The following is a 25,000-nucleotide window of genomic DNA, read 5'->3' as shown; positions in this document are numbered from 1 at the left end:
ATGCTCAAAAAACACTGATGGGTTTTTGCCCAATAAAGCTAACAAGAAATCATCTTCTCTATTGGGCATACACAAAAGGGGCCATTTCCCACCAGAACAACAATGCACACAGCAATATTCAGGTCACACATGCAGCCAGAGCCCCAATGAAGGGGGGTGGGAAGTGTCTTTTACAAGTTAGTTTGATCTAGTATAATACAAATCTTTCAACATAAAAAGGTTAAATAATGCCATATATAATAAGATTTATAGATACTCTCCCAAAACTTGTGAGATCTAAGAACCACAAAGAAATACGTAAATTAGGCTGAAGTTAGGACCCTGATAGGTTGAATTTTAATTACTTGAGTAGACTTGTCAAAGTACAGCTCAGATTATGTAGCTGCCATTAGCTTAAAGATTTGTGTTCTCTTGTGGTCACAGAGGGGGGCCTGAGATCACATGCTGCGCAATCCCCAACAACTATTGTTGGTCCGTGTAGCAGTGGAACCAGTGCAGAGCAGATCAGATTATGGTCCAGTACGGATTACAAGATGTTTTGTCAATGATAACCACTAACACTATGAGTACATATGGTATGGCTCAAGACTGAAAATAAGACGCAGTAGTCTTAAGTAGCTAAAGAGGCACAATATGATTCCTTTATTGTGCATTGCAAATAATGCACCTATAAGTGGGGATACAAAATTGTGAATAATCAGTAATTACAATTACTGCAATAACAACCAAGTGACATAACAGGCACATCTCAACACCTTTGAATAATTAAAAACACCTTGTGAGTTAAACCTGCCAAACAGGTAAAGGACAGATCAGGTTTGCTTTTCCCAGAGCCCAAAGTCAAATACAACAATTGCAATCTTTCACTCCATAAATCATGCACATCACTAGGCATTTTAAACATATGACAATCCCCTCTTTACACACCTTCAATCTACTTACATGTATGTGAAAGCTAAAGTTAAGGTACAAGTAAAGGTACAAAATGGATGACTACTGTCAGATCCAACAGTTAATATAGCATATTAGGATCCAATGTTCCTAAAAAGGTTACTCATGAGGCCACTGAGATTACCGTCATGTAAACACAAAATTTAGAAATGTTTTCTGAAGCTTAATTAAAAGTAAAAATATATTATGCACTTTTTATAGGCCAAAGGACAGATCATAAATGTTGCCATTGTAATTAATAAACCTACCAACTGTCCTCCTCTTCCACATCTGCAGACTCCTCTTCCAAATCCAGCACATCCACTTCATCTAGTGCAGTTTGGTCCACTCCTGAATCGCTCTCAGCTAATGTCTCTGATTCATAGCTCTCCTGAGAAGGACTATCAGGGGTCTGGCTTTGCCCCAGTCCAACTCCACTGCAGCTTAGTGTCAGAAAACCAGTGCACGGTCCTCTTTCCTCTTCCTCGTTGTCATCCTCTTCATCAATACGGCTGACCATGGGCAAGGGTGACATTTCCTCTCCACTGACGCCCTGATGAAGTGAAGGAGCAAAGTTGTGTTCCTCCAAATTCAGATGAGAGGTTTGTACAGCATCTCTGGCCAGCCTCTCGTGTATATTCGTAGTGTGATTGCTGGCACCTCTGATCAGCTTGGTTCCCCGGTTACGTAGCGTCTCATTCTGGACTTCCAGTCTACGGACAAGTTCTTGTAGCTTTCGGACCTCCTCCAACTCCACCCCTGCCAGTTCCTGACCCTCCACCTCGGCCTCTTTGCAGCTGGACTCAGGAGCTTCCAGGAGGCAAGACGCACTTCCATTGTGGGGTTGAGGAACAATGTTTGTACTGTCTGGAACCACCATGCTTCTTTTCTCCCTTTAAGCAAGAAAAAGCCACAAACAGAAAGTTATTTGAGAATACATATAAACACTCTACGCGTAAAAGGTCAATAGCAATAGCACTGGAGCAACACAATAAAGAGTTATTATAGATATTGACGTTTCAGCTACTCTTGATCATCAGCTGCATTTAAACTACATATAATCACTACAAACGAAACAGAGTATTAACAACTAGCATGTTGTAAAAACACTGTAATGACGATACCGGTGAAAGATCAGTGCAGATCGTGTTGTGCCCTCAGTAGCAGATGCTCCCAGCCCGCCTCACAGAGATCAAACTCTGCTCCGCTGCAGCGACTGCATGAATGAACTAGTTAACAGCATGTACCTGGATCTGTCCAACGCGTTGTGATGATTGTCCACACAATAATATCCTTCTGTCTTTGGCTAAAGCATGATTAGCCAAGATTATCCAGATTTAGACCACAGATGTTTGTTGGCATAGTACACTATGCTGCTCACCGCTAACTAGCTCGTAGATAGACTTTAGTTAGCCCAGTAAACACAGAAAACCTGCAGCGGTACTGGCTCCTCCTTCACCAGCGTTTCCTGTTGTGTAGCTCCCCCCTAAGGAGACAAGTGGCACTGCAAATCACCATGTGTGTAGCATATATTAGCCACTAGATGTCACTATGGCTCATGTAAAAATAATAATTGCCAGGCCAAATAATTGAACATTTTTACTATTGATTATTTTTTTTACTTAAATCACCTTGTTTCCCATGTTTTCAACATTGTCTGATTAAAGTTAATGGTTTAGTTTAGTTAGATACAGTCTAATGGGAATTACACATTAAATATGAGAGACACTGTCCTGTATGGTTGGCTACAGGCCTGAATATCTGAATATGACCACTGTCAAATGTATACTGCATACATATTTTAAAATACATTTATTTGAAACATCTTCAAATATTAAAAAAACAAACAAACAAACAAACAAAACATGAGCATTTCATCATGTCAATGGTATCAACATAAAGTTGATATTCCTGTTGTTGCATGTAGTACACTGTGCATGTTTTAACACGTCTTAAGAAAAGACTCAGCACTCTCTGTTCAGTGAAAGTAGAGTGATGGGATGTGCTGTGAAGTTTGCATTAAGGGTATTTTCCTCTAACCTACAAATTTCATACTTTTGGAAAACTCACAGATTGCAAACATACTATGCAAATGAAAGGTGCAGTATATAATGTTCTGGAGATGGCAGTGATGTCACATAATTCCAAGGAAACATAAGGTTAAAGCCATAGAAACAAGCAGGAGGAGGCCCTCCTTCAGGCCAAATAAGACAGGTTTGTGGAAATGCAAACCCCCTTAGAGTAAGAGTGCATACTGCGGCTTTTTAAATTGCAGTTATAGATGGTGGTTGCACACACGTATCACTAATAGTGACCTCACCCTTTTAATCTTGCTTTGTACTCTAGACTTCAACTTCCCCGTGAGGAATCTTGATGGTGAGCATTTGTCTGATTGTAGTGTCATAACAAATTTATAAGGAGGTGCTTACTTTATTATTGTGTCACAAATTTTCTAATAAGGCATTACATACCTACAGATTTTAAAAAGGAACAGTAAAAAGATAACATGCAAATATTTGACTACCCCCATTTTAACCAAAAGAAAAACTATTCAAAATCATAAACAAGATTTATCCATTTAATGAGTTTTTAAGACACAGATTTAAAATAGATGTTGACAGTTGCACATTTTGTGAGAGGGACTCTTCAACAGTGGATTCACTCACAATTAAGAACAGCCTCACATCAACTATGATTTTAATATTATGTTGTTAGCAAAGCATTACATATGTAAATAGTGATTTAAAAATGTATTCATAACATTTTTACATCTGCAAGTGCATTCTTTCATTTATGGACAAATTATTTTTATTTTTATTTGATAATTTATGTTTATTTATGTAGCAGTATATGCCCCACTTAAAGTTCTCTTTGTTTTTTCCCAAATGCATATTTACGGCAAACTGAACCAATGTAATATTGTATTTTGTACAGTACCTGATTTGTTTGTAATTTGCTTATTCTACAATAAAAAAAAAAAAAACAAACAAACTCTGAACTCACACACCAACTTGATTTTGAAAATTTTATTAGAAGAAAAATATTATTTTGTGTAAATGGCACTATTCATTCTTCTGATGTAGCCAAGGAATATAGACCTAATAAAACTGTTAGATGAGTGGTAATTTTTCTAATAATTACAAAAACATAATAACATATGCCAGTATGTTACATGGACAGACAGGTCTTTCATGGTCTTGGTTCCTTTTTTATAACAATGGTTTGATGCCATAAAATAGACACTGATCTTCCGGACGGGCAGGGTTGACACAGCATGTAACATCGGGTCCATGGGGAGGTAGAGCCACTGTAGGAGGCTACTGTTAATTCCCCTTTTCATTCATTTTCTTTTCCTGTTCAATATCTGGCAATGAGAAAGAAAAACTACAATATTACACTTTGCCATGATCAAGATGATATGCAAAAACACTGTAAATGCATAAATGTGATGTTATTATTGTTCTCTTTGTGAAGGAGAGAACAATGTAAATTAGTCTTAAAACCCACACCCAACAACAATTTTGCACAAAAACAAAGGGTTCATTCACTGGGTTATGACCTCTTCATTGTACATAATAATATTGTCTTATCCTATTTATGTCACGAAGATACCGCCCATACCTTATATAACCTTTTTAGTAGACAAGAGTTTGTCCCCTTCTGTTTTCAGGTGTGTTCTGAGTTGCGACTATAGGGATGTTGTCATGTTTTGTTGTGTGGGAGTGGAGTGTTGCTGCCTTTGAACAATGATACTTTTAAAAGCAAGGACATGGTTGGGTGTGTACCTGCAGTTAATCAGTAATACACTGTTTGCTATGGCCATAAAGAACTAAGTGTAGGAGTACCGTTTTTGTATTCTTACCTTCCTTAGTTGGAAGAACGTTTTTTTCTTCTGTGCACGTTTTTTTTAGTTTTTTCTTGTCAAACTGTTCCAAATCGTTAACTGGAATTTTGTCACTCATGGCTGAAGCTTTCTGTAGGCAACAGTACAACAGAAAATCACTTATCATATGCACAGCATCATATGCTGTGATTTGGCAATTAAGATGTTCTTTTTCTTGAGAAAAAAACGACATCTGCACTACATGTTCACACATGTTTATACAGATCTGGCCACACCTGGAAAAACAACAGCAAGGCACTATATCAAGATATAAGACATTCCAGGTAACTTTTTCATTACCTGCCAGCTACTAGCCATTACAAGATAATCACAGCCAAACATTTTAAGTATATAATTAGCTGCATAAATTGACCTTGAAACATAAGAAGTTATAAAATAGGCTATGTAAATTAGGCTTTTGAAATTACAGGACAAAGAGGACCAACTGCTTAAATTAGTACAACAGCAGCCAAATAAATGCATACCTTCCCAAGCTATAAGCTACTGCATGTTATTTATACACTTTTAACTGTAAGTTTAAATTGACAGTAGGCTATGCGATCGACAACTCTAAAACACCCTCATACTAATGGTCTTGTGGTTTCTTTTTAAAAAATATTATTTTTAGAACTTTTAGAACAATTATAAGCTATTGGGATATGAAAATGAAGTAGAGGAACAGAGGATTGTTTTACCTGGTGCCACAGCAGTAAGCAGATGAACTGTCCTGTTCAGGTGAGAGAAGTGCGTCTGTGCCGTGCGTGCACAGGTCATGGGTTTAAATACAGAAACACGCCCTAGAGCCGCGCCAGGACTGAAGCGCTCACTTCCATTCGCTGTCCAAGTAAAGATATTTACTTTCACATTTCTTATTAATTACAGTCAATGGTCTTTGGGCACAGAGCCTATACTTACTTTATTATACAACCATCCATTACTGTGAAGCATTGGTTATTCCAAATTTAGTCATATATTTTATGGACTGGGGCAATTTGAAAGGAAACGAATTTAATCAGGTAGTGCCATCTAGTGGACATAATGCATTATATCAGAGGTCTTTGTGATTCAGGTACATAAATTGCATCACTTATTATTAAATAAAACTGTTGTAATGGCTCTATTCAATGTATATGTCAGTTTGCCATTTATTTAGATTATGTTGATAAAGTGGCAATATAATACTGCTCATTTTGTATGTCTACATGATCTAACAATTTGGCTGTTCACTAAAATGTATTGTAAACACACACTAAATAGTTCAAGGCACATTTGACAAACCTTGGGTTCATAAGTGGCAGGTCTGGATACATGATATTTCAATTAGATCCACAGTAGATTTAATATAGTCTCTTAGTCTATGTGTATGCAGGAAGTGGTTAATTTGACAGGTAAAATAATACTTCCTGTCAAAAACAAGTAGATGTCTTTCATTTAAAATTAATGCAACTGCATTGAACACCAGTAAGAAACACACTGCTATGAAGCTAGATCTGAACTTGTTCAAATGACTGAGGTAGAGATCATTTCAGAAAATTAAAGATACTATTGCCACTACAAGTAACACCACCTGTTCTCAGCCCGAGCGCTTCTATTGTCTGTCATAAAGGGCAGTTGTGAGTCCCCATGTGATACATGATCTGAGGATCACCAGGGTACCACCTCGGTACAACAAAGCAATGCTCCACTGTCTGGACTCCATCAGGTGTTTCCAGCATCCCCACACTCCCTTGAGGTCCCTGCCCACTTCTGCCTGCATGTTAGCCACCAGCACAGACAGTGGGTACAGGGTCAAGCTGATGGCCATGGAGGTTAATGTCCCAGATACAAAAGATGCTGCCAGAGGAGACAACCCTCCTCCAGCTACAGCCGCACACATAGGTCCTTTTAAGCCAAAATAGAGAGCACTTCCCAGTGCATTACGAGCAGTCATTGGCAGGAGGCCTCTATAAAACCCTGTAGCTTTCCGCTCAGTGTTCAGCATGACAAGTACACTCTTCAGGGTGGGTAGACGAGAATCATTCTGACTGTTCTGTAAGACATTCTGGACACGTTCAAAGGGAGTGAAAATCAGAGCTTCAACAATACCAGCACCAAAACCAGCCATTGCTGGCAAAGCTGAGGTTGGGATGTTTGTAATAAGAGATGTCTGGGAAAGACTGTGAAGAAGAGTATCCTGAAGACCAAAGAGGAGAGTACCATTAAGTGTTCGCATGACTAATGGAGGAGCCACACCCCGATAAAGCTTCAGGGGGCCTTCTTTATAAAGCTGGCCCACAGCACGATGCACTGGAGTATTGTGGATTTGTTGACGAAATATTGTCTTGTACACAGGGAACACAATAAAAGTGGGGAGCGCCGACAACAAGCTGGAAGTGCCTCCATGCAGGTAACTCCGGTAACGTATCATTGGGTCCTTAGGGGCCTCTCCATCTTGTTTATGACCCTGAGATCCAGACATCATGACTGCAAGAAAATGTAATCAGAAATTATTTGTTTGATAAACGGTCTCTAATTCACTTAGGTCTAGTATTAATAATTATGAACAAATGCACTGGCCTACACAATATCAAATATGTGTTACTCACAGTAGGTCTATTAGCAATTTAGTCCAATTGTAGCATCTGAGAGAATCAATCTTGAAAATTTCCTGAATCGTTCACAGCAGCCTCTCGTCTCGACCGGATGCAACTGCACATTTTTCGTTTGTTCCTATATTGTTTCATCTGAAGCATGATCAAAAGATAAAGGTCGTAAATTGTTTTAGACGATGCAGTAAGGCGACTGCAAGAAACTAGAACGCCTTAATCTGCCGGTGCGGTTTGGTCCGCCCCCTCGTTGACCCCATTGGTCAGTGTAGATCACGTCACGACTAGGATAAGATAGCTGGCAGTCAACTAAGGATGTTGAACTGTAATATAAAAATTCACAGCAAACAAAATCCCCCATATAAAAAGGTTTCCGTATATTTTATTTATTTATGAACAGAATTTTAGATAAATGTTCTACTTAATGAACAAACACAAAAGTTTAAAAAAATAAAATACACATAAAATGTGTTTCTTCATCCAGACTTACAGGAAAGCAAAACAGAAAGAGAAAGAAAGTCACAAGTTTCAGAGGAAGCTCCAGCCTGCAGAGACCCTACCGTATTATAGACCCTACACTAAAACCAATCTTTAAAAAGACCACTCAAGGTGGGTACCTCAGAAGAAAAACCTTCATAACTACTACTACATGTTTGTCTGGGAATGAAAAATTCCTAATTTCAGACAAATGAGGCACTCAGTGGAGCTTCAGTGGCACTGTAAACTATTTAATAAAACATTCACATTCATTATAATTAATCTTTCTCATGGCAGAGGATATACTTAACCATCTGTAACAGTTTCTCGGAGGCCTCCCCTGACCATGGCGGAAGTGACATCGCATTTGCTGCATGAAATGTTTGCGCAAAGATGAGCAATTCACTTACATTTAAAAAAAAAATCTCTGTATTAATAAATATTCAGTAGCTTTGGTGCCATAAACACACATAAATGTCATCTAAAGGTATAAGGATGAGGTAAGGGTTAGTAACAGATACACTTCAACAGTTAGTAGGGCATATTTGCGAACAACAGTGTTGGGTAGGGGCTCCTTAATTTGGTATGACAGCATGTTACATGTTGAATGTACACATTGCTGTTACAAGGGGACATGGCTGAACAAATATGATACAGATTCTCCATTGTGAGTGCGACGGATGGCTTCTGCAAGGATCATTGATATGTCAATAACCTGAAGAGAGCAAACAGTTCATTAATAAAATAAGAAAACATTTTTACAATGAAACACTACTAACATCAAAACCATGTGCAAAAATACACAATTGAAATCAGCCTTTTTGTTACCATAGACATTATGTAGTACGGCTGTGAGGGTGGAAGATGACCCATAGGAGTGAACAATTATTGGAAATTCTTGTCAAATTTGAATCAATTTGCAGATTGCAACTGCAAATATGTAAGCAATACCAGGGAATAAAATATCTAGTCAGCATTAAATCTTAATAAAATATGCTGACACTGCTGAGATCTCAACAAACACATGATTCTTAGTGGTGTAGTTATGTTAATGTTCATTATCCTTAATGTACACAATGTGGTCAGTGAGCCAAAAAGATGGCTGCAAATACAATTTAAATTACAATGCATGTGTAAAATATATAAATTTGATTATTTGATTATTTTCTTTAATTCAACACAGATAAATGCCTGATGCCTTTATTTTATTAAATTATGTATACCTTCCTTGCATAACATTTAGTATGTAATTAGCTAAAATGTTTTTCTAACCTGTATTTTGGGACAGTGTTTCATCTTTTCTTCTTGAGGAATGGTGTTGGTGACTACCACAGCCTCAAAGCAAGCATTGTTTATTCTTGTGATTGCTGGACCGGAGAATATACCATGTGTTAAGATGGCGTAGACTTTGGTTGCACCAGCAGAAATAAGTCTTAGGGAAAAACATTGAGATATACTGTCAAATATGTTTACATTACAATATCTAAAAAGTAGCAGTTGTAGGTCAGGGTTTGACTGCACTTACTTATCAGCTGCGTGACAGATTGTCCCACATGTGTCAGCCATGTCATCCACTAAAATTGCTACTCTGCCAGTCACATCCCCCACAAGCACCATGCGGTCAACTTCATTAGCTTTTTTCCTTTCCTTGTGAATAAGTGCAAAGTCCACATTTAATCTATCTGCAATAGAGGTGACCCTGCAAAAATAAACAAAACAAAAAAAAAAACACCAGTCAGAACCCAGGCAAAACATATCAGTAATAATAAACATTGTCTAAGAAATTATATAAATACCCACAATAATATTTGTGTATTTACCTCTTTGCTCCCCCTGCATCAGGTGAAACTATGATACAGTTTTTCCACTCTGGGATGTTTTCTTTAATCCACTTAAGCACAGCTGGTTCTGCATACAGGTTATCAACTGGGATGTCAAAGAACCCCTGCAATAATCAGCAGAGTTATTACAGCAACAACAATAAACCAGCGTTTTGAGACAAATATGGAAAATATTGAATATTCCACGTATAAGTACTCATAGTACAGTCTCTGCTGTAGTATGATCCACCAGTTTGTGCATGTGTTGCATGAATTAATTCACCTGTATCTGTGAGGCATGCAGATCCATAGTAATTATGTGGTCAGCTCCTGACACAGACAACATGTTGGCCACGAGCTTGGCAGAGATGGGTGCCCGGCTCTGCAAAGAAAGATGATATGGCTAGTCACATGGCATAGTGTACTTGGATGCATGTCCTGTTTCTAAAAATATCTCCAAACTCTAAAGCCCTTGCCAGTTAGTAAAACTTTTTTTAATGCTACAATTTGTTTCCCATTATAATGATGTTGGATCATAGTGCTGACATTACATTACTAAATAGAAATTGTGTCCAAGAGTGAAATGCATTCACATGAACAAAATAACATGCTCCAAGCACACCAAAAATACATTTCCATGCCACAAGGCATGAATTATAATGGCAGAAGTACATTCATATACAAGAAAATTTGTTTTTTTTAAGTGGAAGAAATAAGCAAAGGAACAGTAAGAGCATTTTGTCAAGAGTTTTTGATGGATATGGCAGTGAGCTTCTCAGCTTTTTGAACCATGCTGATGGCAAATGGCATGACAGAAGTAATTAGACAGATATTCCTCACCCCCACCTTGTCCTTTTTGTCTTGTCGCGCATACGGGAAGCAGGGAATGACAGCAGTGACCCTGGAAGCGGATGCGATTTTGCAGGCATTTATCATGATCAGGAGCTCCATAAGGTTGTCATTTATCTCTCCGCAGCCACTTTGGACAATATAAACATCCTCTCCTCGCACACTCTCTCCAATTTCAACGCTATCAGATAGTGACAAAACAAACAGTAGGCTGTTTAGTTCACCATTAGAGACGTTGGATAGATGAGACATGAGTAAACAATGTCTTATGTTGTGGCTACTCGTCGATATAAGGAAACGGTTGTAGAGATAGAAAAGGAGAATTATCAGTCAAAAACAAGTAAAGAAAATATCACTGCGCGGCAAATTCATCACGTTAATTGTTGCTAGGCTACAACATTTGCATAATGCAAAGCTTGGGCGGGGAGAATAGAAAACTCACCATGTTTCTTGATTACTGAATTTTTTAGTAACAACCTTCGCCAACTCCAACCCTAAACGGTCAGCAATTTTTTGCGACAGGTCCGGATGCGAACTCCCACTAAAGATTTTGATATTCGGCATTTTGTTACAATCCAGGAGAGTAGTCGATAACCAAGAGCGGTGACTAATACCAAGAGCTGTAAAATAACAGACAGCGACAATAAACAACCACACAGTAGAAGAGCTACTCTTTCCGAACCGATGGGTTTACTACCTATCCTCCATTATGTCCCCGCTTAGATCACGCGTGTGCAGATCTTCCTTGAGCTGTACGCACGCCTGGTTGACGTACAAACGTAATGACGTAGTTCAGGGTACGTCATATAAAACGTAACATATTATTTTATTTTCATATTATTATACACCCATGTTTTAGGAAAACATTATATTTGGTGGTAAAAATGCATAACCCAAGTGTTCGTTATGTTACTTATATTTTTGCTAAATATAAGTGTATATCATAGACAGTCAATGGGGTATACTGTACTCTAGTGTCTTCATCACAGTGTATTTGTTTCCTAGAAAACTTTATTTTTTATAGACAATTTGTGTGTTGCAGCTATAATAATTAGATACAAATATTACAAAGAACAGCACATTATTCTAGCGGTAACCCTTTCACTGAGAAGTAATGACTTAGAGATTTTGATATTGAATTTCTTTGTTTACTTTCAGTCGATGAAATGCCAGTAAGCGTTTATCAATGCACTTTATTGCTCTTCAAACATGAGTTGAATTTCCATAGACAAAACAAGATGACAACAGTAAATAAGGACAGAAACAGCAGGTGTCTAACGTAAATCAATGGGACAAGCAGTGATTCTGAAGGACAGACACATCTAGACAGCTTTGCAAAGCGAATGAGAAAGGACGTCACATAAAACGTGAAAATGTTTAAATGCTGATGAGACCATTTGATAATTTGGTTTATAAAAATAAGCATGGTCCATGCTTCATATACTCAGAATGTACTCTTTAAAATATACAATTTGCTATAGACTCTATGTTACATAATAACCAATATAAAGAACAACCATCCATTTGCTTTTTTATATGTATTCACAAAATACATGATAAATTGTTGCTTGCTTCTACACTTGGCTCTACGTAGCAAAAGCTTTCAGAGAGAAATTACTATATAAATAAAAACTAATCTAGTCTTCAATTTGAACCATTGGCATCCCATGTACACTGTAACTAAAATAATTAGCTTTAATTTTCTTTTGCATCAGTCTCTGAAAAGCAAATGTGGTAAAATATGATGTAAAAAAAAATAAAGAAATAAATAACAGTGCACACGGAAATGGAAAAAGACAAAAGGACCAGCTGTTAAAGGCATTGTTAAAATGTGTATTTTTCTCAAAAATGATGTTACATTTACAAAATCAAGTTTGCAGATTAACCAATTATGGCCATTTACATTTTACAATTTGTGAGGTTTTTATAGTTCACAAAAAATAATATTTAATTTATACTTTTAACAGCTGGTCCAATCAGTGGCATACAGTGACAATACAAAGCCTTTCAGTAACATCTGTCATATGTGAGCAAATGAAGATCCTGGACAAATAACAGACATGTTTGTTTTATTAAAATACATAGAAAACTACTTTGTGTGATTATTATATTAGATTGTTGAAATTGGACAATGTTAAGTAGCACATGGAAATGAAAATATTATTCTACAGCTGACTGAGAACAAGTAGTCCATTCACCTGTGTAGTTAAGCAAGTACCTTATAAGAGGATTTTCAGCAGCAAGTTGATCAAACAAAACAATGGTATTTTAAGGTGAGATTGTGCAAAGTTTGTGATAGCTTTAAACACTCCAAAACTATAATTCACAGCAAGTGAGATGCAAGTGCATTCAGTACAGTGTTCTGTCTTATTACAGCAGAATGAGGTAACAATACTGTACACTGGACAGGGCTTAGGTTTGGGTTTATGCTACATTTTCTGCCCTGATAAACTATGTTGTATGTGAGTATGGATTCACGCTTAGGAGTGAAGGTCGATGTGTTTAAAACATGTGAATTTTCTAACAGTGCTCCTCACATTTTGACTTCTGCCACAAATCAAACATTAACCCAACAAGCGTTGTAATTTGCAATACAGTGAAAACTTCCACAACACAGATTACCATCTAGCCACCAACCAAAGCCTTTAACTATTAATTTTACAGAAGTTGCTACTTCACAAACTTTTAGAAATATTCCAGTCCAGAGCATACATTTATTTTGGATGTTGTGTTATTATAATGTGGATTTGTTTACGTTTACATTTTTAAATATATACTGTATATTCATCACCTTTAATCTCCACAAAACTTTATATTATTTGCTAAGTAGATACAATTCAAATATATATTTATATAATACATACATACAAAATATTATACCATATTATAACACCATTTAATGTGTATTTTGATGTGTGGTGATTAGCCCTGTAATACCCAGTCTGGTATAGGGTACCTATTCCATTGTGCATTTGCTTGGCGTATCTTATCTTATTTTCTAAACAAGATCCACAAGGCTACCTCAGGGCCTGTAAACATGAGATGAAACGACTGCATGGCAGTTTATAGTGGATGATTCAATGCTAGAGTTGTAAAAAATGTAAACAATAAATAAAGAATGACTTCAGATATAGAAGGTATTAACATTCTGAACTGTGTGAACCTTGTCTTACTGCTCTATTGGGCAGGAAGAGTTTTGATAGGTCGAGAGAGTGAGTTCATGTTATTGGCATTGGAGGGAACTTGTGGGGTCACAGTCTTTGTTGGTAAGCTGCTGGAATGTCCCATTGATTCTTCAGCTGCCCGAAGTAACAGAGTATAATTGACAGCCACTTCTTCAACTTTCCTTAACAACTGCAGTCTTTGGGCTTCTGACCGAACTCCTCTGATCAGCTTGATGAAGGTCTGTGTCAGTTCACACAGCACCTGAAAACTGGCCGTGACAGCAGCAAGCATTCGAGTGGGGCTTTTCTCAACACTAGCTACACGGCGGCATGATGCTCTGAACTCTTTGAAGCGAACCGCTAATTCCTGTTTATACTCTGCAATCCGTGACGGCTGAAGCCGACCCTCTCCCTCTGTTTGTGGGCTGTTGGCACACTGACGCAGAATTGCCAGTAACTCATTAGCATCCAACTGGGCATTCAGGAATCCATCGGGCAGGCTGAAGGATTTCTCTTGTAGTGCTTGTACCCGTGCTAAACTACCCTCTAGAGTCCCGCAGGCCCTGAGGTCAATCTCCTGTGTGTGTGGGTCCTCTTCCTCCTCTTCCTCTTCCTCACCACTGCAGTCCTCTGCATTTAGGACCTGGAGGGTTTTGCTAACAACAGGAAATGTATGTGAGTCCAGCTCCATGCCTGGTAGGACTTGTAGTGGAATGGAGTAGGAGAGCTCATCTTTCTCGCTGCTCTCATCAGCTGCCTCACACTTTCTGTAGCAGAAACAGAAGGAGCAGCATTTCTCCCTTTCATCATTGTCCTCAGTGGGCAGGGTGAGTACCACCTCTGTTGACCCCTCTTTGGCTTCACTCTGGTCATCCCCCTGAATGAAAAACACACCCTTCTTTCCCTTTGCATCAGCCTGATGGGACTCTATATGTACTGGTTCTACAGGTGTAGGGAGCCGCAGTCCTGTGGCCCTTACTCTCTCCATTTCCTTCTCTAGACTCTTGGTTTTTGGCTTCACTTCTGCATACACTGGTGTACTAGTATTGTTATCTAGCTCCCCAAAACTGTATCGCCTCTGCAGTTTCTTATGCTGTGGGGCTGTCATACCATCTGTTTGGGAAGTCAAAGTAGGCAGACCAGAGCTATGCTCTCGTCTTGGTTCTCGAGACTCGAGGCTGGTGGAGCGAATTCGTGTGGTCTTGATCTCTAAAGTCTGTGGTCTTCTAGTTGAACCTGGAGTGTGTGAGGCTTTAGAGACAGGGGGAGGTGTTTTTGAAGCATTTCTTTCTCTGCCTCTCTGCTGTGTTTCTGTTATTGAACCGACAGGTGTATCAGGCAGTCGCATCCCTCTGCACATTCGCTTACAGTCACAGCTTCGCCTCTGCTCCCTGGAGATTCCAGGGGCCTTCAGGACAGGACTGGTGCGGAGCTGGCAGGCACAGGGAGTTCCTCCTGGCACAGGTGAAGAGCCTTGGGGCAGAAACTCTCCCTGGGATGACTTGGGTTTTAGCAGCTCCTCTAAGAACTCTAACTCATACTGCCGCACTTTTTGCAGCTGGGCCCTTCGTTCATCTGTCTCTCTTCTCATTCTTGCTGGGAATGTTGCAGAAAGAAGATTTCTGAAACTTAAAAATGGTGCACTACGATGTGATTTCATTTTACCAGTCCCTTGCTTCTTTGAATCTCTGGTTGGTAAAGTAGACACTTTACCAACAGATTCGCAAGTTGTTGTGGGGTCATCTAAAATTGGTAATGATTTTATTTTTGTTGTCTCAGTATGTGATTTGGTCGGTGCAACATCACTCTTGGTTTCAGTTGCCTCTTTTGTTTCAGATTTTATAGGCAGACGTGGGGAGTACTTAGTTTGTAACTGAGGGCTGGGTTTGGTTAAACTAGGCTCTACACCAACTTTCACTGCGTTTTCTTTCATGTTAGCCATCTGCAAACTTTTAGCCCGCAGGCGCTCATCATCAGTGGGGGACGAGGACTGAAACATCACTACCTTTTGGACCTGTGGATCCTTAAGTCTTAATTGAGTTACAGACTCTTGTTGCACTGGGCATGTGCAGAAGAGATCATCCACTGGCAGAACTTCAATAGCACTAGAAGGCTTGATAGTTTCACTAGAAGCAGTCTCATTGTCTTGGTTATTTGGAGAAATCTTGGCAGAGGCAGTTATGTCCACAGGCAACAGAATAGGTAAGGCTTTGTTTGAATCTGTTTTAGCAGAGGCTAATGTCTTTGCTTTATTACTTTCAGGAATATTTTGTCCTTCAGGTTCTACAATTGAATTTGGTAATTTCTGATCTTGCACAGAATTTTCAGATAGTTTTGCTTCAAGTGACTTACCAGGGACACTATTTTTTTTTGCTTTGGTGGACTCACTGTTTGCCTTCAATGCTTTTTGTTCACTCTGCGGGGTGTCATGACTACTTGCCTGTTCTGCCATGACCCGGAGTATTGCAGAGTCTTGGCCGGGGCTAACCTTAAAGGGAACAGTCTTGCTGAGGATAACTTGTTTGGGTGGGCAGCCAGCACGTATCTGCCCCACAGAGAAAGCTCCAGTGCCTATAGTTTTAGCAGTACACCCAGGGATTGCAAGAGGGAAGTCGCGTCGGCAGATAATGCGGTCCTTGTTGATATGATGAGCTAAAAGGTATGTTTGGCTCTGGTTCTGCTTCATCGCTGACATCATCTCAGACACATCTGTAAGTTCAGATGAGTTAGTCTCATGCCCTGAGTCCAGGGATGACTCAGGTGTAATGGCAGCCAGCACAATCAGACCTAGAAGAAAAAAAAGACATTTTTAATACAAAAACAGTCCTATACAGAAAATAACTTTGCCTGGCTATAGGCCATTGCATTAGCTGAGGACCTGCAGCAACATTCTGAACCAATTTCAATTTGTTAAATTTATGGCCCGTATCCAGACATAGAGCATATACGTATGCCAGGAAAAGTGCCCCATGCTCAGTGCAATAGCACTGACAAGTGTTGACCTTTCTCTTCCTATGATATATGTTCTATATAACATATTTATAATATAACTATATTTAAAAAGTTAGATTACTTACTGATTTCTTATTAAAAGGACCTAAGTTTTATTTTTCTTACTTTTCTACTTATTCTACTTTTAATTAATTTTTCTTACTTTTCTGTCTTATTTCACATGCTTTATCTGAAAGTTTCTTAAAGTGTACAGTTAATGTAAAGTGTTCGATGTGTGCAGAGTCTTGTTGACCTGCAGTCTGTGTTGGCTGTTGCGAATGGTGAGGGTAGTCCTCAGATGCTGCCAAAGCCTCCAGTGCCTGTAAGGTGGACACAAGAGCATCATCCAGCTCCTGGGCATGATCTCGGACAGTTCTAGTAGAAACATTATCAATCAGTGTCACAGGCACATCTTCCTTTGCTTGGGCTACTTTCACTGAGGCAGTTCTTGGGCTTAGGCCAGTTCGAGTCTTTCGTCCCCTTTTTGTGTCATCCTCATCAGAGCTGTTGTCCCTGAAGCCAGGTGGAGGAGCAGCTATAGCAGGCGTTGGCAGTTGCAGCCTCTCTGTACCATTAGTAACCTCTTCCTCATCTTCCTCTTCGTTACCTGGGGGTGGGAGGGCAGTAAGGTCAACAGCACCTCCATCTCGAGATGCACAACTACTGGAGCAGTGTTTACCTGAGCTCCCACTGCTATTCACCACAACACCCTCCGCTCTTAGCCTGGATTTGCATGAATCACAGAAATAACGCATGTTTTTCTGAGATTGATTCATTGTTTGGGCTCGTATCCTAAACTCTGTATTCTCCATTACAGGGACCTCTGAAACACCAGCTATTTCTTCTGTACTTTGTAAGGTAGGGTCAGATTTGGTGCGAGGCCGATCAGAGGGCTCTTGAGGTATAAAGTTCTCGTTTATGTCCAATTCAGTCTCTGTAGCCGTTTGAAACTCCTGGAATTGCTGCTCTCTCTCTCTGAGGTGGACATGACACAGGCCAAGGTGCTGGGGCTCAGCAGGAGCAGTGGCCCGCAGTGACCCCGACTCCCTGTGAGAGTTCTCCCTGTCGTCCCCTCGCCGCCCTCCAGAGGGCAGGCTGCTTGCCCCGGAGCGCGAGTACCCATGGAAGGAGCTTCTGTAATCTGGGGACAAAATGGTCAAAGCAGTGGAGAGTTTGAGTTGTTACAACTTGTGCAGCGATTCACATGGGAAAGCAGAGTGACAGCTGATGGCCACATGGACTTTGTTACTTCAGATGGTTGACAGTTGGAGCTTGGTTGAGGTTGAGCGGTTAGTTTCTGTAATGTGATGGTATGACAATCCCTCTTGTTTGGACCACAGTTTAAATATATATACACCGTACTAAATAATTGACCACTGAAACATGAAATGCATGATGAACTTCCACAATGTTATATTTGTAGAAATAATGATACCACATCCATAATTGAAATGAAGATGAAAAAGAGCATCATGTGAAGTGAGGTTATAGAAACAACCTTGTGACTGGCAATGGTTGAGTCATGAGTGTCATCAATGTTCACATTTATAACATCTTCCAACACAAGACATCAAAATGTCTTAAGTATAAAATGGTTTAAATCAACTCAATAAAATAGTGTGAAATACCTGTTTTAGTAAGTTGAGATTGACCTGGATTGCGAAAAAAGATGGTCCGCTTTGGGTCGACAAATAGTTTGTAGTAGCCAGAAATCAGACAAGCAAAGTTTGTGGCATCTGGCCATTCCATAAGAAGAACCAAGGGCTGCATAAGATGGATTTCATTTACACATTTTTATAAAACTTAGGAAAAGGTAAGACTTAAGAAAAGCATATGACTTTATATTACATTACATTACATTCTTCATATTACCTTGGACTCATGCATTGACACTTCAACTCGAGCCACACCTTGGCTCTCTCTGTACAGTTGAACTTTGGAGACTCTACTGAACTCAGCCAGAACTGTTGTAAGGTTATTTTTAAGATCGATCACATGACTGATGCCATGGCGAGGACCCACCAAAAGGGTTGTTGCTGACTGTTTCTCATCCTTCAAAAACAAGTTTTATTTTACATAAAGCACATACCTACTGAAACTTAAAACAAGCAATGTTCATATTTGAAAACATAAATATATGATATTATGAAATATGAAATCAACATAATTACCAGCTCAACAGTATGGAATAATATTCCACCAAATGGGGGCAAATCATTAAGTACACGCATGTACTGTAGTTTCCCTTGCAGTGGAGGCACCTATCATTAACATGCGAGAAGAAACTGATGTCAGAACAAGTGAAGTAGTATTGTTTTACACAGCACATCCGCTGGAGGGCACTGTTGAGTCACATAAAACCTTTATGCAACTCAGAAGGCAAAAAATCTAAATGAAAAAAGCTAGTTAAAGAGCAAGGGTCACCTGTAGTTCTTTGGACACTTTAAAGCACAATTTTTTTTAAAGACAATTTTTTGGAGTATATTAAGCATAATTATAACCACCTTGTTTCCAGATGGTGGGGGGTGCTGGTAGGTCTTCAGTAACTGAGACAGGGTCTTGCACACATTTTTCTCCTTGACCAATGGGAGCAGTGTGAGAGGAAGAAAAGGTTCAAGCCCCCACTCTTTCCTGTATGAGAAAGTACACAGAAGACACAATGTAAAACAATGGCTCACCTAAAAACCAGTGAAATGTCACCACCACTTAAACAAAGGGCCTCATTTAGTTTTCCACCAGACAGCTATTTTATCTGGCTTGTGGCCTGACTGTCACAGTCGATTTGATGAACAGGTAAATTACCTGGTAAAGGCTGGGAGTTTGAAAAATAAATAAGCCAATAATTAATTATTAATTAATTATTGACACCATATGCATTAATCTAATTAAAAGCTAAAAATGTACATTAAACACATATATACACCTTCTATGATAGTGATCATCTTTATACGTTTTTAGCAGGAAATATTTCCTTTTATATTGATATGATGTAAAGTATTGTAAAGCAACAGATTATATTAATAAGAAACTGCAACAGCAAATTAAAGGTCTTCAAGGAATAGACATAAAGAAGAGACATCGGGTACTTACTCCACGTGCTTCAGTGAGATCTTCTGACTTGGTCTCGCCGAGGACACAGTGATAAAAATGTGCAGTGCTGCCAGACGTAATGTGATGTCAGACTTCCAGTCCATTCCAAAACGCTCTTTGATTACGTCATTTCGACTCTGTGGCAAAAACAAATCTGTTTCAGCCTTGTACCAAATCAATATATGTTCTTACTATCTACCAGTGATAACTATATCAGAGTATTATGATTTCATCCCAATGTCAAAAGACTGAATAATGGTGTGTAATTCTCTTCCAAAAGGGTTTACCTGAATATAGAGGTACTCAAATGCAGCCGGATCTCTCCTCAGTAGATCTGCAGGATCTTTGGGGAAAAAACACACGCGGAAAAGACACTTCATCCCTTGGAAGTAGGTTCTGTGTACAACCTGAAAGAATAAAACAACCTAACTGACACAACAGTCCACACTGTTAAGTACTTAGCCCATTAGCAATAAAACATTTCTTATTTCAAGCAAATCCTTGGTCAGTGTTTAAATATCATAATGTGAATAATAAAATAATCTAGCCTCAGAAGTAATCAAGTCTGATGAAGCAGGAAAATATTCTGATTTAGTGGGATGTAGGATGGAGAATATAAATTAAATGTTATGGTTATGTATTTCTAAACTTTTCCCAGCCCTATTAGGAAGCATATATGGCTCCTTTACATGTGTCAGAGGCTGGTTCTCCTGCAGTAGATGCAGCCTTTGATGATGATCCATACCAGCTGCCTCCAGCACTAAAGCAAAGTGCTCAATGTAACGCAGGGAAAGGCGGTCCTGCAGGGAGGCAATCACATCCTGAAAGGAAAGACAATATCACACAATTTATACACTTTTACATGACATCCTCTGCTACTGATTCAGCTGCTGTAATTAGTTCCAATTAAAACAAGAAATTAAAACTAAATTATCTTCAGCTCTTCTTTAATATCACATCAAATAAGAATATTATTTGATGTGATAATATTCTTTATCACATCAAAGAATATGATGTGATAAAGTGTAAGTAATTATTATTATTATTTTTTTGTTCGTTTTTTTCTTTCTTTCTTGGACAAGTAAGAAAAATTACCATAGATCAATGCTATAAATAAATAAATCTAATTAAATCATATCAAAGTTTAAAAAAAAAGATAATCACAACAACTGTTTGTGGGTGGCAGTTGCCGTATTGGGTGGTTAGTGATTGTTTTATTCGGAAAATATATGCATTAGAGGTAGCAACTAGAACTCTGATTACAGAATACATAATTAAATTAGAAATGGCAATAGGGATTGCTTATCCAAAAATTAAAAGTGGCTCTAATGTTGGGTCAAACTGGTGTACAGATCACACCTGATGTTAATTTTCAAGAATGCGTTTCTACGTGTAACTATGGAAAGTCACAGAAAACAAATCAATATTGGTGTGAGACTTTTGTAGGTTAGTTCAGGTTGGGTTCACAGGACATTAACATTTTAGAATGCATAGTTTAACATTGAACTGAAGGACAGGTCAGAACTCTATGGTAGAATTTAATGTTTAACTGTCACAATTAGATTACAGATCTGTGTTGTGTTTATGGGTGATATCTCCGTAATTTTATGAAACATGAGGTCTGTGGAGCTAATAAATAATGATGGGGCTCATCATTTGTGGACCACACATTTTGATTATTTTTTTGTTGTTGTATTTTTATCAAAAGATTTTACTTAGAAATGCATAAGCCATAAAAGATTAAAAAATACATACCCTAACAGTGGTGCGGCTGTCAAATGTAAAGGACTTGATCTGACCATTCTCCAAAAACACCTTCAGTACATTTGGTATAAGAAGCAAGGAGTCGTCCTTGAGCATTGTCTGAAAGGAATGGGGAGAAAGAGCAAAACTAAATTCACTACTATTCAATTACTGTTTTTTCATTTGATTATGATGAAGAGCAATTTATAACAGGTAATAACTTTATTTGATGCAGAGGTTTGTAAAAGAAACAAAACAAAAATAAGATGAAAAGAAATAGACCTGTATATGAGTTTGGACAATATATTGGGCTGATATTTGCGGTAATATGGTATAACATCCATAACCCCAACCTTAACCCTAGTCCAATCCCTATCCTTAGCCTAACTGTAACCCTAACCAAAACCCTTCGGCATGAGTTTTGTGGATACTTAATGCAGGGGGCGACCAAGGTATGAAGTTGAGCGCTTCACCCGTGCACACATTGTTGTGAAAGCAACAAGCCCTACACCCTGTATGGGTTCAGGCCTAAATATTCTGAAACGAAAACACTGTTCCGCTTTTTTTTTAGTTAACAACCTGTATATTTTCAGAAAGCTCTCGCATATTCGTATGTCAGGGTGAGGGTCCCTGGTCACTACGGGCACACCACTTCGCGCCAGTGCACTTCCCAGCCACTAGTAACAAACTAATAGGCCTGTTGCCAGCTTCTGGCACTTGGTCCTAATAATATTCTGATACAAGAACAATGTTCTGCTTTTTTTTAGCTAGCCGACTTCCTACGTCATGGCGAGGGTCCCTGGTCACTACAGGAATGTCACTTCGCACTCTGCCATATTAAGATCTGACCTATATTTTGTTTTCAACCAATCACCTGACTAAAGGGAATATGTGAAGCTGTGTTTAAACAGTTTTATACAGTGTTATGGTCACTCTCTGGGAGGTTTACAAGGAAACAGAGATGCAGTTTGTGGTTTATGTCTACAAGTCATTGCTTGTTGCATTATGTTAAACAATGATATTTGAATGTTACATTGGTCTTCTTTATTGAGCATATACAAGTAATAATATATAATTTTCTCAAGGGCTTTAAAATGGTTTGGTTGTTTGTCCTTGACATAACCTTATGTCCTTCATCAATAAGGTAAGATGGACATGAGATAAGACGCACATGAGGCTCAGTTCCAACTCCAATAATGGAAAAAGATAAACATAAAATGCAATAAGTCAGTGGTGTTGAATGAAACTGTGATTACTTCCAATCACAACTTTCTACCCTTGTTTTATTTTCTGTGCAATGTCTTGATCTCTGAGAAGATATTTACAATTTAAAGAGAATGTGGAGTGCGGTTCAGAGTGAGATGAGATACACAATTCTGATTGCTTTGGTGATAAAATGAACCCATTCTTAGAGGGAACATCTCTGTTTCATTTCTGCAATGTGCCTGAAGAAAGATCAAAAGCAGCAAAACAAAATTGCATACTATACTATAAAGTAAGTGAGACTGAATACGTTTGAAAAAATATATATAATTGCAAATTTTCAAGCATGATTAGATTTGCAATTTATGTTTTTTTAATAAAAGGATACATTTTTGGGATCCATGTTTTTGCATTAAAAAAAGTAAATGCACCCAGAAATATTCACCAAAAGCCTGAGTAATGAATTAACTGACAAATACAAGAATGACATTTCATAACATCTTCATACAGTTCTAAACTAGAGGTTTAGCATTTTTTATGCATAAGACACAATATAGCAACATAGGAACTTCAAAAATTTCACCCAATTTGCTAATCACCTCCATTCATATTGCGATTTTGATTTGAGTGTGATTAAATTTACAGTTGTACTGTAGTATGATGCATCTGGAAATAACCAAATTTCATATATCACATTTCACATACAGTACCGGCATATCATTCCACACTAATAGAAATAAGTATTACTAAGAAATGTGTACTTATTAAGTAAACTGCAGCAGTATATTTGTACAAATGTTTCTGAAAACTTTGAAGTGGCATCAAAGGAAAACCAGACATAAGGTACATGAGCACGATTCTGGTGTGAGAGGAAACTGATCACAAAACAGGTAGGTGTCTTTTGTAGTGAGCAACCCATGTCACATAAAATTATTTCTGTCAAACTGTGTTGGGGAAATCTGAGTCATTAAGATATACTTGGTCATTGTAAGATATTGTAGGATTGGTAACAACTTGCTGGGACCATGACCTGCTGGGTTTGATTTTGTAAAAGTTTATACACACAGCTGATTTATGACTAAAGATAAATACAGTTTATTTCAGTGTATGTTTTTTAACCTACATGCACACAGAGAGCACAGGAGATCAGTGCACTGGAGCTCCACAAAGACATTTTGTTCCCTTTCAGAGGCTATGTTCAAAAAAGACCTTCTTCATTGTTACATAGATGTGTGAACAGCATCAGGGTTTGAAACAGAAGCAGGACTTACTGAGTCGGGGTCACTGATGGACACTTGCTCAGAAAAGCGCACTTTGGGCGGGTTGGTTCGGAGGCGGGCCTTTTTGGCTGCACTTATGAAGGCAGACTTAGGTGACTGTGAAAAGGAGAGAGAACTCTTGAGTCAGCTTGTGAAAACATAAATGAGAGAAATGGCTGTATGACTGCCAAGAAGATCTGTTTTAGAGCAGCTAATGCTGCTGCACTGCGACAACTATCAATCTTGGAACATGACATGCTAACCATTTTTTAGGTTTAAATTTTTTGTGCCAAGATTAAAGTCTCTGGAGAATACCATATGAGGTTTGAATGATCAGACTGCCCCCTGTTTGAAGTAAAAAAAAAAACCTAAACCTTTTGTTTTTTCTTAAGTAATGTTTGCTTGCCTTCATAGAGATCACTGAAAGGGTTAACACACAGAATGCATTTCATCACTCAATTCTGCTAGTCTGTGTTAGGAATAATGCACCATTCATAAACAAACAAACCCTATGAAAGTGCATACTCTTACAAAGAAACATTCATAGGCAGAGAACAGCATGTTCTTTCACCTGATGAGGCTGGAGCACAGTGAGAACGATCGTGTCTTTACAGCATCTGTGGAAGGACACAGTGGAGTGTGTTAGGTAACGTCATGGGCAGACTGTATTTAGAGAGCTGCTTCAGTTTTTATCAGCCATTTCTCACTGTCTTTCTGCTGCAAAAGACTGACTCATCCCAGGTTTGTGCTGATGTGTTGCATAAATAGCATAAGGAAACAGCTCGGTCCGTGATCTCCCTTTTTCTTGTTGCTTTCTCCTGTCCCAGATCACCGGCGCCCCGTCCTATGCCTCCCTCCCTCTTGGGACAGTAAAGGATGTTACCTTACAAGGTCTATGACTCTCTCTCGCGGCGCGTCGCTCACCGTCTCCTCGTTAATGGCCAAGATCTGGTCCCCAGGTAGAAGCTTGCCAAAGGAAGGGCCGTCTGCAGACACACAGAGACAT

At 38.7% G+C, this 25,000-nt stretch overlaps 5 protein-coding genes across 7 annotated transcripts; all 5 read right to left on the bottom strand.

The window, feature by feature from the left end:
* Positions 1 to 669: 669 nt before the first annotated feature.
* LOC129407787 (SLAIN motif-containing protein-like) lies at positions 670 to 2,382 on the bottom strand. Its single transcript, XM_055149830.1, has 2 exons — positions 2,178 to 2,382; positions 670 to 1,823 (listed from the first exon to the last, which is right to left on the bottom strand). The coding sequence occupies exon 2, from the start codon at positions 1,808 to 1,810 to the stop codon at positions 1,196 to 1,198; it is 615 nt and encodes a 204-aa protein (XP_055005805.1). The 5' UTR covers positions 1,811 to 1,823; positions 2,178 to 2,382; the 3' UTR covers positions 670 to 1,195.
* A 1,559-nt stretch (positions 2,383 to 3,941) lies between these two features.
* On the bottom strand, positions 3,942 to 5,664 carry tmsb1 (thymosin beta 1). The gene is made up of 3 exons (XM_055149829.1): positions 5,509 to 5,664; positions 4,793 to 4,904; positions 3,942 to 4,294 (listed from the first exon to the last, which is right to left on the bottom strand). The coding sequence occupies exons 2-3, from the start codon at positions 4,890 to 4,892 to the stop codon at positions 4,254 to 4,256; spliced, it is 141 nt and encodes a 46-aa protein (XP_055005804.1). The 5' UTR covers positions 4,893 to 4,904; positions 5,509 to 5,664; the 3' UTR covers positions 3,942 to 4,253.
* A 280-nt stretch (positions 5,665 to 5,944) lies between these two features.
* On the bottom strand, positions 5,945 to 7,624 carry LOC110162975 (solute carrier family 25 member 53). The gene is made up of 2 exons (XM_020927882.2): positions 7,399 to 7,624; positions 5,945 to 7,276 (listed from the first exon to the last, which is right to left on the bottom strand). Exon 2 carries the CDS (start codon positions 7,272 to 7,274, stop codon positions 6,402 to 6,404), a length of 873 nt encoding a protein of 290 aa, XP_020783541.1. The 5' UTR covers positions 7,275 to 7,276; positions 7,399 to 7,624; the 3' UTR covers positions 5,945 to 6,401.
* A 136-nt stretch (positions 7,625 to 7,760) lies between these two features.
* On the bottom strand, positions 7,761 to 11,315 carry prps1b (phosphoribosyl pyrophosphate synthetase 1B). Of its 3 annotated transcripts, XM_020927766.2 has the most exons (8): positions 11,242 to 11,315; positions 10,987 to 11,164; positions 10,536 to 10,725; positions 9,979 to 10,077; positions 9,696 to 9,820; positions 9,401 to 9,574; positions 9,148 to 9,307; positions 7,761 to 8,590 (listed from the first exon to the last, which is right to left on the bottom strand). In XM_020927766.2, exons 2-8 carry the CDS (start codon positions 11,106 to 11,108, stop codon positions 8,498 to 8,500), a joined length of 963 nt encoding a protein of 320 aa, XP_020783425.1. In that variant the 5' UTR covers positions 11,109 to 11,164; positions 11,242 to 11,315; the 3' UTR covers positions 7,761 to 8,497. The 3 variants fall into 3 exon arrangements, with proteins under 3 accessions (XP_020783425.1, XP_020783420.1, XP_020783431.1); XM_020927761.2 differs by having other exon boundaries at positions 10,987 to 11,289; XM_020927772.2 differs by having other exon boundaries at positions 10,542 to 10,725; positions 10,987 to 11,289.
* A 2,285-nt stretch (positions 11,316 to 13,600) lies between these two features.
* Positions 13,601 to 21,652, bottom strand: frmpd3 (FERM and PDZ domain containing 3). The gene is made up of 10 exons (XM_055149831.1): positions 21,545 to 21,652; positions 20,479 to 20,610; positions 20,077 to 20,196; positions 19,790 to 19,926; positions 19,204 to 19,330; positions 18,871 to 18,960; positions 18,572 to 18,751; positions 18,328 to 18,463; positions 16,953 to 17,840; positions 13,601 to 16,495 (listed from the first exon to the last, which is right to left on the bottom strand). The coding sequence occupies exons 1-10, from the start codon at positions 21,647 to 21,649 to the stop codon at positions 13,722 to 13,724; spliced, it is 4,689 nt and encodes a 1,562-aa protein (XP_055005806.1). The 5' UTR covers positions 21,650 to 21,652; the 3' UTR covers positions 13,601 to 13,721.
* Between the last annotated feature and the right edge of the window lie 3,348 nt (positions 21,653 to 25,000).

The sequence above is a fragment of the Boleophthalmus pectinirostris genome, unplaced genomic scaffold, assembly GCF_026225935.1.
Source record: "Boleophthalmus pectinirostris isolate CB_2022bp ecotype Guang Dong unplaced genomic scaffold, ASM2622593v1 HiC_scaffold_1371, whole genome shotgun sequence".
In the NCBI taxonomy this organism is placed as follows: domain Eukaryota; kingdom Metazoa; phylum Chordata; class Actinopteri; order Gobiiformes; family Gobiidae; genus Boleophthalmus; species Boleophthalmus pectinirostris.
This window is presented reverse-complemented; position numbering and strand designations above follow the sequence as displayed.